The sequence below is a fragment of the Pongo abelii genome, chromosome 2 (assembly GCF_028885655.2).
Source record: "Pongo abelii isolate AG06213 chromosome 2, NHGRI_mPonAbe1-v2.0_pri, whole genome shotgun sequence".
Lineage (NCBI taxonomy): Eukaryota > Metazoa > Chordata > Mammalia > Primates > Hominidae > Pongo > Pongo abelii.
Window position 1 is genome coordinate 169978725 of NC_085928.1, and position 14314 is coordinate 169993038.

General features: G+C 38.0%; 1 protein-coding gene across 5 annotated transcripts in view; it reads right to left on the minus strand.

Annotated features, from left to right (window-relative positions):
* Window positions 1-207: 207 nt before the first annotated feature.
* Window positions 208-14314, minus strand: part of IFT80 (intraflagellar transport 80) — a 144665-nt gene continuing 130558 nt past the window's right edge. For all 5 annotated transcript variants that reach the window (XM_054552932.2, XM_024244228.3, XM_063722311.1 and 2 more), the window contains 2 exons: window positions 11574-11697; window positions 208-1838 (listed from right to left, as the gene is read on the minus strand). In XM_054552932.2, coding sequence (XP_054408907.1) covers window positions 1728-1838; window positions 11574-11697 — 235 coding nt within the window. In that variant the 3' untranslated portion in view covers window positions 208-1727. The remainder of the gene's footprint in view (window positions 1839-11573; window positions 11698-14314) is intronic.

Below are 14314 nucleotides of genomic sequence, written 5' to 3' on the forward strand. Positions count from 1 at the left end.
TGCGATCGGGCCACTGCACTCCAGCCTGGGTGACAGAGCCAGACTCTGTCTCAAAAAATAAATAAACAAATAAATAAATAAATAAATAAAGGCAGTCTTTTTGGGAACCTTGCCCTTTAACTTGTGGGATCTGTTTCTAATTCTAGGTAGTTAGTGTTAGAATTGGATTGAATTCTAGGATATGATAGAATTGTTTAGAACACAGACTTTTTATTTTTTGCATTTATTGTGGTAAAATATACATAACATAAAACCCTTTTAACCATTTATTTTTAAACATTTTAAGCTTCTCATTGAAATATAACAATATAGGAAACATATACACAGTACAACTTGTAAGTACACTGCTCAATCAGATTTCATCTGGATCAAGAACAGAATATTCCAATATTCCGGAAAAGAAAAGAAACATGTTAAAAAGAAAAGATTTTTATTTAAAAAACCTAGACATAGTAATTAAAATGGGGGTTAAGAGAGGTAATCTATCCCTTTGTGTGTGTGTGTATATATATATAACACACATAATCCCCTATCTATGCATCTATACCCACCCTATAATGTACCATTTTCAGAAATGGGTTTGCAGAAGACTTTCTAAGGGGTATTTGTTTTATTGTTTAAAAGATTATGTGGTAATAACTTTGGGATACACTAAATTAAGAGTAATCAAACAAGTTTATCACCCAAGGAAATTTTCACAAATTCAGACTTCAGGGCCTATTGACTGATCATTCTCAAGTCAAGAGAGGAATGAGGAGAATCCTTCTTGCCCATTCTAGATATATTTTTTAAATTATGATAAAATATACATAACAAAATTTACCATTTTAACCATTTTTATGGGTAAAATTTAGTGGCATTAACATTCACAATGTTGAGCAACCATCATCGCTATCCATTTCCAGAATTTGTTCATCCCAAATAGAAACTATGTACTCGTTAAACAATAACCCCACCCGCCATTTCCTCCTCCCTGCAGTCCCTGGCAACCACTATTCTCCTTTCTGTTTCTGTGAACTTGCCTATGCTGGTACCTCATAAAAGTGGCATCATATTTGGCCTTTTGTGTCTGGCTTATTTCACTTAGCATAGTGTTTTCAAGGTTTATCCTGAGGTAGTATGTATCAGAATTTCATTCCTTTTTAAGGCTAAATAATATTCCATTGTATGTATTATAGCACATTTGTTTATCCATTCATGATAGACACTTGAGTTGTTTCCATCTTTTGCTATTCCAGTAATGCTGCTATGAACTTGGTGTATAAATAGCTGCATTTTATACATTTGTACAAATCCATCTTCATGTATTTTTGTTCTATAAATAAATAAACTTTTGGAGGCATTTTACAATTTAGAGGTCAAACAGAAATTAATGGTAACACACATTTCAAAGAGTCCAATGTTTTATTATCAACATTAATATTTGTTCTTGCTGAAGACTTAGGGATGAAGTAATGGGCAAAAAACTGAAATATAATCAACACTACACAGGTATCTCTTAAGTACATAGTAACATTTTGCTAATTATTGGACTAAAAATATAAAAGATAGAAATACATCAATTACTTTGTTTCATCTTTCTGAATGTACTTTTACATTAAATACACAGCAAGTACTTATACTTGTTTAAAGATTATGCTTTTTTCTTTAGCAACCAAAACATGCTCACCCTTGGTTAATCAGAATGTGTTTCAAAAGATAAAACTTCTTAAAGATAAGCATGGCATTTAGGGCTTTAAACCCATACTCTTGCTGGATTGGCTGCTTGATGATTGCTCTCTTTCTTTTGTAATTTCCATCTCAATTTTGGCTTTGATTTTCTCCCAATCTATTTGGAGCTGCAATAGAAAAAAAAAAGAAGAAATACACTTAGATAGTATAAGACATTTTTGTTTACTCCAAAGTAACTAAGAGTAAACAGATAGACTGTGTGACTTCCAAAAGATTAGAGAGAAAGAGAGCATCAAAGTTAAGAAGAAGAAATAATGCTTGGCCAGGCATAGTGGCTTACTCCTGTAATCCCAATACTATGGAAGGCTGAGGTGGGTGGATTCCTTGAGTCTAGGAGTTTGACAACAGCCTGGGCAACACGGTAAAGTTCCGAGATGGGAAAATAAATACAAAAAATAAAAAAAGTAGCTGGGTGTGGTGGCACACACCTGTAGTCCTAGCTATTAGGGAGGCTGAGGTGGGAGAATCAACTAAGCCCTCAAGTTCAAGGCTGCAGTGAGCCGTGATTGCACCATTGCACTCCAGCCTGGGTGACAGGGCAAGGGCCCTGTCTCAAAAAAACAAAAACAAATAATGCTCAAAAGCCACAAAGTAGTTTTAAGAATAAGACAAAAAAATAAGAATTATATAATAAAAAGCAAAGACTCTCATTGTGATTTAAAAGATCAAAATCTAGTCACAGCTATTTATAAAGGTGCATCTAAACAGTCCCATGGAGCCTTAGGATTGTGCACACGTGCTCAGGGACAAGGTAGGGGATGAGATGGACCGCTGTCTTCCAAACGAGGAAAAAATGGACTGGACTCTGGTTACCAAGCCATTTTTCAAATAGGCTTCACATCTTATATACTGAAGTTCCCACTGGAAGCCTAGTTATGAGGAAAGACAGGGATTCATTAGCTTCCCCTAAGCATATTCTGTGAAAGTGGCTCCTTTGCACCAACTCTTAAAGTAAGACATGGTGGTCATTAAGACAATGAGGAAAAGATGTTAGAGAAAGCGAAGGGAAAGCAAGACTGGGAAACACATGAAAACAATAACTGCAAAGTGCAAACATTTTTATTTGTTTGCTTCCCTTCTATCCGTTATGCAGTCTCCCCTCCCCTAGCCCAGCCCTATTCCTCTCCTAAGTTCATTAGACTTGTTAGGAATAGACTCTGCCCCTGAGTTCTATGAGCAACTTCTTTAGGAAAGCACATTCTACCGCTTAACAAAGTTTGGAGATCACTAATTTAGGAATGTTTATCCTTTCTGAGGCAAGACATGGAAAAAATTGGGTAATAGATTAAACTAACTCTGATTTACAGGAAATAAATCCAAACCCCTGAGTCTGAGCCAAAAGTGAACAGGTTTTTACCTCTGCTTAGGGGAGCTGAATGGAATAAGTAGTATTAAAGCAGAATGAAGTAATCTCAGTCTGCTTGAACAGATGTAGCTTAAGTAAGTGAGGGGTTAATTTAACTTTAATAGGACTTCATGCCTGTTTAATCTTATGCTGGAGGTTAAAGAAATTAAGTATTTTTTTAATTCCAATATCCCATATCTGAATTGCTGTGAAGCAATTTGTAAATATTTTGGCTCACCTTTATTTAAAGTAACAATGCCATATACTTATGTATAATACATAAAATAGATGAATTAATAAAAGAATTCCTCTTACTCATAGAAGACAAATGTCTCTGCTAAGATGCAAGTGACAGCTCATTGAAAAGCCAAGCAGATGTTAGATTATTTGAAAGACTCATTTTTTCAATCAGGGCAAAATCTGATATTTTTTAAATGGCAAAGCACTCATTTCTATGTCTAACAAAACACTTATAGAGAAGACGAAACTTGATGAATGCTTTGGGTTTCTTCCAGCCTTAAATTGACTTACATACATTTCTCAAATCAATCACAATAAAACCATACATTGATAGTATGCTGAACAACTGTTGCTCTGCTGCAAGTAAATTGATGATATCTGTATTAGTTATTTGTTATAATACAAATCAGGGTGTCAGTGAATAGCTGTCCTACTGAAAATAAATGTTTCACTTTCACTTTGGCATTGACCTAGTTTTAAAAAGTGTTCTACAGATAATTTAATTCGTGGATTAGAATATTTTTAATAGTAGGTTTTAGATAAGAATGTTCTCTGATAGTTGTCAAGTGATTTCTACACTAAAATCCATCTTTTGCTAGTATAGGGACTGCCAATATTATCTGGCACTCCTCATTCTACTCGCTAGCCAATTCTTAGTCACCTAGAAGCAATTTCAAAATCATACCAAAAGGCTCTCCATCCTCTAATACATTTCTCTTCCTCTCAGCTGAAGATCAGCTTCCTACTTTACAGAGAATATAGTGGCCATCAGGTATGAATTCACTTTATTTTCCTTCCTTGCATTCATGAACTTACCTGTATCTACACCCATCATTATCTTTCTCTTCCGTCTCAGGCCAACCTCTTAACATATGTCTCTGATTCCATTTTCTTTGACTCCTCTAGGACATCTGACTTCAATTATTCCTCACACATTAAATGTCCTTCTTTTCACTGGCTCGCTCTCATCATCCTTGGCTCTCTATTGTGTCTTCTCCCTACAAGCTACCATCCCTCTTCTTCTCATTCCTGACTCTCATTCTCTTCCCAGTCCACTATAATTCTGATCCTGTGACACTTTAGGAACTTTGCACTAAAACCACCATCGGCTGTTTTCAGTCCTTATCTTATATACCTTCTCTGTATGATTCAATTTTTCATTCAACAAATATTTAGTACTTAGTACATATCAAGGATTGTCTGAGGTACAAGGATTCACCAGTGAACAAAAAGATAGAAATCACTGTCTTCATAGAGAGATAATAAACAAAGACAGATGAAAATGGAAAAGGCAGATAATAAATAAAACAAAAAATGTATCTAGTATGCCAGAAGCGGTAAAGATTTTGAAAATAGAGAAGGGAGATAGTGAGCACCAGGAATGGAATAGGAGGTTGCAATGTCATCAGTTTACTTCATGGGAGGCCAAGGCAAGAGGATTGCTTGAACCCAGGAGTTCGAGACCAGCCTGGGCAACATAGTGAGACCCTGTCTATACAAAAAAATAAAAACTTTAGCTGGGCTTGGTGGCATTCATCTCTAGTCCCATCTACTTAGAGGGCTCAGGTGAGAGGATCGCTTGAGTCTGGTATTTTGAGGCCACAGTGAGCTGTCATTGTGCCACTGCACTCCAGCCTGGGCAACAAAGTGAGACCCTGTCTCAAAAAAAAAAAAGGGGGGGGGACCTGAAGGAGATGAGTGAGAACCCATGTGTATATCTGGAGAAGGGCATGGTGACATGCAGAAGTACATGGATGGCCCTGGAATAAGAGCCTTCTCTGGACCTTGCTGACCACTGCTCTTTGAAAAACCTCTCAGACTGTATAATCCCACTCTCTTCTGGCTCCTGCTCTCCTTTCTAAATGCTGCTTCTTTCTTTCTCTCTCTTTTTTCCCCCTATATTCTGCTCCCTAGACAATGTTGGAGAAGAAATATAATTTCTCCTCAACGCTTGTTAAGTTTATTGATGGGCGAGACAGATTAGAAGAGAAAAACAAGCAGGTTCAATAATATGTGCAGCATATATCACAGCAGGAGAAATCTCAATGAGAGGTAGCTCAAAACAGTGTCTTGGAACTCTGGCTTACATAGCATTTTCAACAAAGAACAATAAATTTTAAAGATGTGACAAGACTGTTTTTAGAGAAGTGAAAGCAGTTTTAGGCTTCCAGAGATTGGAAACCATGGGAAAAAAATATATGGGAAGAAACTAATCAGGTGAGGTTTGTTCTATTTTTGAGACAGGGTCTTGCTCTGTCACCCAGGCTGGTGTGCGGTGGCCCAAACATGGCTCACTGCAGCCTCAACCTCCTGCTGGGACCACAGGTGTATGCTACCACACCTGGCTAATTTTTTAAATTTTTTGTAGAGACAAGGTCTCATTTTGTTACCAGGCTGGTCCTGAACTCCTGGGCTTGGCTTACATGATCCTCCTGCCTTGGTCTCCCAAAGTGCTGAGACTACAGGGGTGAGCTACCACGCCCAGCCATGGAGTGAGGTTTTTTGGTAGATTGCTCTGGAGTCGTCCCTGAGCTGACAAGAGTTGTCTCCAGTAAAGGAGAATTTATATTTTGTCTTTAGGAGGAAAAGGGGGAGAATAGAGCTCTTCCATTTGCTGCAGCTTGTCTTTAGCTCAAAAATATAAGTGTCAAAGAGACATATTTTGGGGTGTCATATTTTGGTTTCCTTCAACAACCTCTTAACTGTTAATATTCACCAGGGTCCAACCATAGCTTTCTCACACTTTCCCTAAGAAATATCAATTCATATAGCTTCAACTATACCTAGATGGTCAAGGCAATAAATTTAGTTTTCTAGCCCTTATTTCTCCCTTGTCAATGTCCTTTTGTGTTCATATTTATATTTCTAATTGCCCTCTAGATACCTCCTTCTGGACACCTGATAGACACTCTAAACACATACAAAATGGTATATTTTCATGTATTCAAACTCAAAGGTCCAAAATGTGTATATTCTTATGTATTCTTTCGATTAATGGCACTCCCATCTATCAGCTGCCCACACTAGAAATGTTGAAGTCATTCTCAAATGCCCTGCCTTACCTCACCACCTCTCCTCTCACCTCCAGCCACAACTGTTCTCTTAATTTTACTTCTAAAATTTTTCTTACATTAATCGTACCCTTTCCATTTCCTAATGGGATTATTATAGTAACTTCCTAACTAGTCTCCTAGTCACCACGCTCACCTCTAAGCTATCTTTCACGTCTGACATTATCTTTCAAGTCATTCTCTTGATTACAAATCTCCAAGTCTTCTCATTGCCTTCATTACGAAGTCTATTCTCTTATCCTGGTATTAAGACCTTTCAATGACTTCCCAACCAGTATTCCAACCACCCAGGGTCCAGAGCAGTCACTCGGGATTCTTCCTCATTCATTCAATAACTCGTACGTTTGCTCTTATTAGCATCTCCTTCAACTGACTGGCAAAATCTTAAGATAATTTTGTAAAAACTGTTGTTTCCTTTTATTTTTAGGAATCAGGATTTTATTTTATTGATTATGTATTTCTTCATTTTTATTTTATTTTTTGTGGGGACGGAGTCTCACTCTGTTGCCCATGCTGGAGTGCAGTGGCGTGATCTCAGCTCACTGCAACCTCCAAATCCCAGGTTCAAGCAATTCTCCTGCCTCAGCCTCCCGAGTAGCTGGGACTACAGGTGCATCCCACCATGCCTGCTAATTTTTTGTATTTTTACTAGAGACGGAGTTTCACTGTGTTAGGATGGTCTCGATCTCCTGAACTGGTGATCTGCCCGCCTCGGCCTCCCAAAGTGCTGGGATTACAGGCGTGAGCCACTGCGTCCAGCCTATTTATTTTTAATAGAGACAACATCTCACTATATTGCCCAGGCTGGTCTTGAACTCCTGGGCTCAAGTGATCCTCCCACCTCAGCCCCCGAAAGTGTTGGGATTACAGGCTTGAGCCACTGCACATAGCCAGGAATCAGGATTTTATTTTATTTTTTGGGAGATGGAGTCTTGCTCTGTTGCCCAGGTTGGAGTGCAGTGGCGTGACCTCGGCTCACTGCAACCTCTGTCTCCTAGGCTCAAGTGATTCTCCCACCTAAGCTTCCAGAGTAGCTGGAACTACAGGTGCATGCCACCATGCCCAGTTAATTTTTTTTTTTTTTTTGGTAGAGACAAGATTTCGCCATGTTGCCCAGGCTGGTTGCTGAACTCTTAAACTCAAGCAATCCTCCCACCTCAGCCTCCCAAAGTGTTGGGATTACAGGAATGAGACACTGTGCCTGGCCAGCGATCAGGATTTTATTTTATTTTTTGAGGTGGAGTCTCACTCTGTGGCCCAGGTTGGAGTGCAGTGGTGCGACCTCAGCTAACTGCAACCTCTGCCTCCGGGGCTCAAGTGATTCTCCCACCTAAGCTTCCAGAGTAGCTGGAATTACAGGTGCATGTCACCATTTTTTTTTTTTTTTTTTTTTTTTTTTGGTAGAGACAGAGTTTAACCATGTTGCCCAGGCTGGTCTCCAAACTCTTAGACTCAAGTGATCCTCCCATCTCGGCCTCCCAAAGTGCTGGGATTACGGGCGTGAGCCACCGCGCCTTGCAGAATCAGGATTTTAAAAGGAAAAAGTGATCATGTTATTGCCCTCCAATGGCTTCTCTTATTTAATTTGCCCTATGAAACCCTAAAGTCAATCCCTCCATTGCTTTCACTCTTTCCTACTTCAAAGCCTTCCCTCTCCTGGAACATGTTATTCTCATCTCCCACCCAACCTCTACCCTGCAGTGAGCTTCTACTATTCATCCTCTAAAGCTGAGTTCAAATATCATATTCTTTGCTAGAACAGTCTCTGCTGATTGCCTCACCATAGGTCAGGACCCCCCTTCATAAAGTCTTATAGCACCACCTATATCTCCTTCAAGGCAATTATCACAATTGAAATGAACAATTACCTAGATAACTGTCACCTCCATTTGAATATAAACTTCATAAAGCCAGGGCCAGTGTCTGTCACGTTTACTATTATATCCCAAGCACTAAGGAGAAAACATTGTCTACAGGAGGCACTCAATAAATACTGAATGAATAAAAGGTAAATAATTACCCAGCAATCAGTAATCAGCTAACAACTCCTCTTTATTAACAATTCCTCCAAACTTAAAACCTGTAAAGCAGCTTTTCGGTAGTAGCTAAGCCTAAAGTGGTTTGTCCTAGGTAGAGTGTTGACTCAGATCTTCAAAATTTTAAACTTTCTGAAATCCTGCTCGTGAGTTTGATTTCTTTCACTCTTTTTCTTTTTCCTAGCAAATGTTTGAAGTATTTCCTAGATCTACTATTCTTCCTGTGCAGAGTATATATTTAATATAATAAATGTATTCTTTGAGTGGATTTTATTTGCTAGATTTACAATTTGTTTTATAAATATTTACAGAACACTATTGTAGACCAAGTACAATGACTCTAAATATCAGGGTTCTTGGAAAACAGTACTCCTTGTAAGAATCCCAGATTGCCATATTTTAAATTAGAAATGGCTAAATAACATTTCAGGGCTCATAAACTAAGTGTCTATCAAACTTCTCACTTCTTCCCTTATGGTAGATTCCATTCATTTATAAATTTCCAGATGGTATGCATTGTGAGCCCACCAAAATCACCAGATATCTAGAAGAAATTTATCAATGTTATTTTTAAAAGACCCATTTCTATTTAACTCTTAGTTCTGAAATAAAGCATTTATATAATCATAAGTCTGGCAAAGATAAATATGGATGATATATTATGATTAGATTATAGACTTAAATGAAACCAAAAGGTCAGCAAGTAATGCAGATATCCCCAAGAGCTATTTTCCCAGGGTTACATTTCATTTCATTGGTGGGAAATTTTTAAGAAAAAAATAATTTTCATCATAAAATACTGCTTTATGATTTTTAGTTAACTCCAAATGACATTTATGAAGAAAAGTAGGAAACGAGAACATAGTACCATAGGGAGTCAAAGTAACCTATATAGTTTCTGGATGAAAAAAAAACCCTAAAATACCTAAGAAAGCCATGTTGTTCTGGTATTCTTATGATTAAAGTATTATATTTTGGTAACAGTTGAATATATGTATAATGAAAAAGATGATAAGGATGTTAAGTTTTTGCTATCTAAAATATAATTTTCTTTATAGTAAGGACTTTCTTTTCTTTCTCCTCCCCCCCTCCCTCCCTCCCTCCCTTCCTTCCTTCCTTCTCTCTTTCTCTTTTTCTCTTCTCTTTCATTCTGACAGGATCTCACTCTGTCACCTAGGCTGGAGTGCAGTGACATGATCTCAACTCACTTCAGCCTTGACCTCCCAGGCTCAGGTGATCCTCCTACCTCTCCCAAGTAGCTGGGACTACAAGCATGAGCCACCATGTCCAGCTAATTTTTTAATTTTTTGTACAGGTAGGATCTCACTATGTTGCCTAAGCTGGTCTCAAACTCCTGGGCTCAAGTGATCCTCCTGCCTTAGCCTCCCAAAGTGTTGGGATTATAGGCTTGAGCCACCACACCTGATCAGAACTATATTTCCTATGTTCTCAAAAGTATCAAATGTGAATATTGAAAAAATATTGATGATGAGGAGGAAAAAGCAGAGTAGCTTAATCTGCTTTAAAATTATACAATAAACAAGGTGGGTGCTCAGTTTTAACATATGGTCGTATATTCAAAACGGTGACACACAGATCAGATTACCTGACCTTTGTGTCACAGTTCTTTGGGCTGCTTAGCACTGTTTTGGTGGTGGCTGCTGTCATATATTATGAATCAGAGTGTAGCCCCAGAGATCCCAGGGATGCTGTGTTTGTCCTAATAGTAGAGTATGCCCAAACTCCCAGGATTCACTTCAGTACTAAGCAGATTCCAAATGAAATCAAAAAAAGGTTTGTGGAGCTTCTATAAAACATGTCTCCTTTCTACCATGAAACCCACAACTTGTAGCTATCCTGGATCCAGATGTTGCAGTTGCACTGCTAAACTCTCAGAATGGTCTCAAAGGCCTCACTAACATGAAAATTGTTCTGAAGTGCAAAAATGTAGATCAAGACACTACGTATTCTAAATACAATAAGTAGATAATGTTGGCTTTAATAGAAATTGTGGGTGCCTTCTCTCTATCTTCTCTCCTCTTCCTAAGGCTCCTCTAACCCAGTCTGCCCCTATGATCAATCAGAACATTCCATTTTATTCTATACCAAGAAGGCGTGTTCCCACATAATCTATAAGCTCCACAGAGACATAAGAGGCTGTATCTGATTTTAACCCCAGCATAGTGTCTAGGCCAGAGTGAGATATCATACATTTTTTGAATAAATGAATGAATAAAAGGCTAAAGAAAGTGGTTCACAGAGCTGAAAGAAAGGTCAGCCCTGTCTTGTAATCACAGCTCTTAGGAGTCAAGCCTCTTGGATCTATATGGCTAGTGACATGAGCTCTGTTTCTGCTGTCTAAGCCTAAAAGAATCTGGGTAAGTGGCTATACTCAGTTACGCTCTAGGCAATGGGGCAAACTCATTCTGGGTCTCCCTGTGGGCTGATCTATACTGGAATTACTTCCTTCTTTTTATTTTTATTTGTTTATTTAGAGGTGGGGTCTTGCTATGTTGCCCAGGCTGGCCTTGAATTCTTGGGCTCAAGCAATCCTCCTGCCTCAGCCTCCCAAGTAGCTGGGACTACAGGCATGCACCACTGCATCCCAGAATGACTTTCTTCTAATTAGAGTAATAAAATCTGAGATTGTGGTAGGAGCCTGGGAGGCAAAGGCTGAGTCTTCTTTGGTTCTAGGTAGTGAAATCTACCTAGGCTAGGCACTTCTAGGAGGTGCAACCCAGCTTTCCAGAATTCTACAAAGTGACCAACTATGCATTTTCTGGTCAGTGGCCTCAGTGCATGTATATTTCCCCTGCAGCAGAAGAGGCAGCTGGTAGCAGGTAAAATTTAAGAGTTAGAAGCTTTTATTCCACTCTTCTATATTATTTATCTAAAAATATCAAATAGCACCCAACCTTAGCACAAATGGAATATTATGAAGACAGACTTGAGTTAATCAAAATATGCCTGCAAGATTCCAGAGAAAAATTTAGTACTATAATTACAGTCAAAATAAGATGTCATAAGGCAAAAAGTAATTCTTTTAGAGGTTAAAAGATTCAAAATTTGAATCATTCACATTTTGTCTCATTAGGATGAATATGACATATAAAGCATATGTATTATTATACAAAATTGTGAAATACTTACACCTTCTGCATAATGCAAGTATCGTTTATTAGTTTCCTGTTTACCAAATGTCTCCAAAAACTTTTGACGGTAAGCAAGAACTGTATCAACATGTGTTTTGTATTTTACAGCCAATTCCAGTGCCCTATAATGAGAAATAAAACAGATTATTAACATTGTTTGTGTCAGACTCCATGAGTAGTAGAGTTCTGGAGTTGGGGATAAGACAAATGGCTCTTCCCTCTGTTTATTCCACAATATGAAATACCATTTTCTACCTCATCCATCTTGCAAATTCCTACTTATATACTTCAGGGCCCAGATCAAACATGGCCTCTTCTCCCTGACCAGCTCCTCTTGTAGAAATAAATGACTATTATCTTATCTATGCTTCATACCATTTATATATATACTATTATTACAGCACTCCTTACAGTACAATTGTTATGAGTCTTTTTTCTCCACTAGCCAATACACTTATTGAAGGGAGACATTTCTCTTTGGTGAGTAATACAGAGTACATATGTGGTAAATATTCATTGAAAATATTTTTGAGGCTGGGCACAGTGGTTCATGCCTGTAATCCCAGCACTTTGGGAGGCCAAGGTGGGAGGATCACTTGAGGTCAGGAGTTCAAGACTAGCCTGGCCAACATGGTGAAACCCTGTCTCTGCTAAAAATACAAAAATTAGCTGGGCATGGTGGTACATGCCTGTAACCCCAGCTACTCGGGAGGCTGAGGCAGGAGAATCGCTTGAACCTGGGAGGTGGAAGTCGCAGTGAGCTGAGATCGCGCCACTGCATTCCGGCCTGGGTGACAGAGCAAGACTCAAAAAAAATAAAAGAAAAATATTTTTGAAATCATCCTGTAATTCAAGTGAATGAACTTTCCCACAATGTAAGTGGTCCCATTATTTTGACCATTTTCATAAGTCTATACTGAGTTTATAAAATTAAAAACTGGTATCTTTACATTATTACTATAGCAAATTAAAAATCTTATGAAAAAAATTGAGGCTAAGAAGTCTGACAAAATGCCTTTTGCCATCTGAGTCTCAGGAAAAGTTGACAGTCATTTAAGTTTTATAATTCAATCAATATTTATGCAAGTTATTTTTAAAGTAATATTTTATTTAAGTGGTAGATGATAACTAAATAAATTGCTGCTGAAAACAGTGGTATAAACTAAAGACATAAAATATATACACTGATGATAATTTGCAGGAAAATAAAAAGATTAATCCTCAGTTCCAGGCTTACTTTCACATGTGGGTTTTGGACAGCACCTCAGCCACTGCAATCTTGTGCATAACTCATATTAGTTGAGTCGGGAACAATCCAGTGGACTATAGCTCTCTTACACTGTTCACTGTCATCTTGTTTCAAAATAAGATAACAGTCATCATAATAGTCAAAAGCACGCTATTTCTCAAGTTCTCTTGCTTTCTAATATGACATATGACTTCTGAATATTCCAGTCAGGATTTATCAGAGCCAACTATTATAAATCTGTTGTTTTAGCAAAGCTGACTACTGATTAGATTTTTTGCAACTAGACTCTTCAACAGGAAAATCTGGTTCATTTTTAGCATGCTTTGGTTTGGCTTACTATTTTTTTTTTAGATGGAGTCTCATTCTGCCGCCCAGGCTGGAGTGCAGTGGCATGATTTTGGCTCACTGCAACCTCTGCCACCAGGGTTCAAGCAATTCTTCTGCCTCAGCCTCCCAAGTAGCTGGGAATACAGGCATCCGCCACCATACCCAATTAATTTTTGTATTTTTAGTAGAGACGGGGTTTCACATTGCCCAGGCTGGTCTTGAACTCCTGACCTCAAGTGATCTGCTTGCCTTGGCCTCCCAAAGTGCTGGGATTACAGCTGTGAGCCACCATGGTTGGCTTGGTTTGCCTTACTATTGATCAAACTAAATAGTCACTTTAAAAAGTATTTTAGACATGGTGTATGTATTGATTGACAACTGATAGACTTCTGAGAGATATTAAACACTTAATATGAAAAAATTATGAATGTAAGTTATATACAATACAAATGGTAATGCCAAAATTGGGCAAAATGATTTCTTATATATATATTGAAATATACTGTATTGTGAAATCCAAGGGTCAGTATTTGCTACCATCACACATTCCCACAAAATTCCCTCATTCCTCTGTGACCTTACGTCTTTCAGAAAAAAAAAAAAAAACAGGCAGAAAAGAATGTAAAGTTACTAGAACATAGAGGGGAAAAGTGGAAGATAAAGAAGGCAAAAAGCAATTCACGGAGGCTCAAAAAAGGAGAAACAGAAGTAAAGATGCCTCAGTTCTGCTAACCCTCTCCCATATAATCCCCCCATGTATATCCCTAAGGCTCTGATTCCAGTGGTGTATGTGTGAGTGGAGACTGATGAGCCACTTTTTTTGTCACCTTAGAAGCTCCATCTCCCATTCTTTCTTTATGATTGTACATGATCAGGGAAGGACATCTTGATTGTACAAAACTGAAAGTATTCTCAATGGGGAGTACATAAAAGCAACCATTCTGGGTTGGAGCTTTTCCAAAATTCCGAAAGAGATACTATGGTATGAAACATCAATACATTTAATTATGTAGAAAGAATAGAATATGATGTCTAATCCTGTATTTAGATGCTAGTTCCTAAGAATTATCTATCATTGTCATTATTATTATTATAATAAAATATGTATCGATTGAATAGCAATGGCTAAGGGTAAACATTCAAATGATATGTGCTATTTTAAA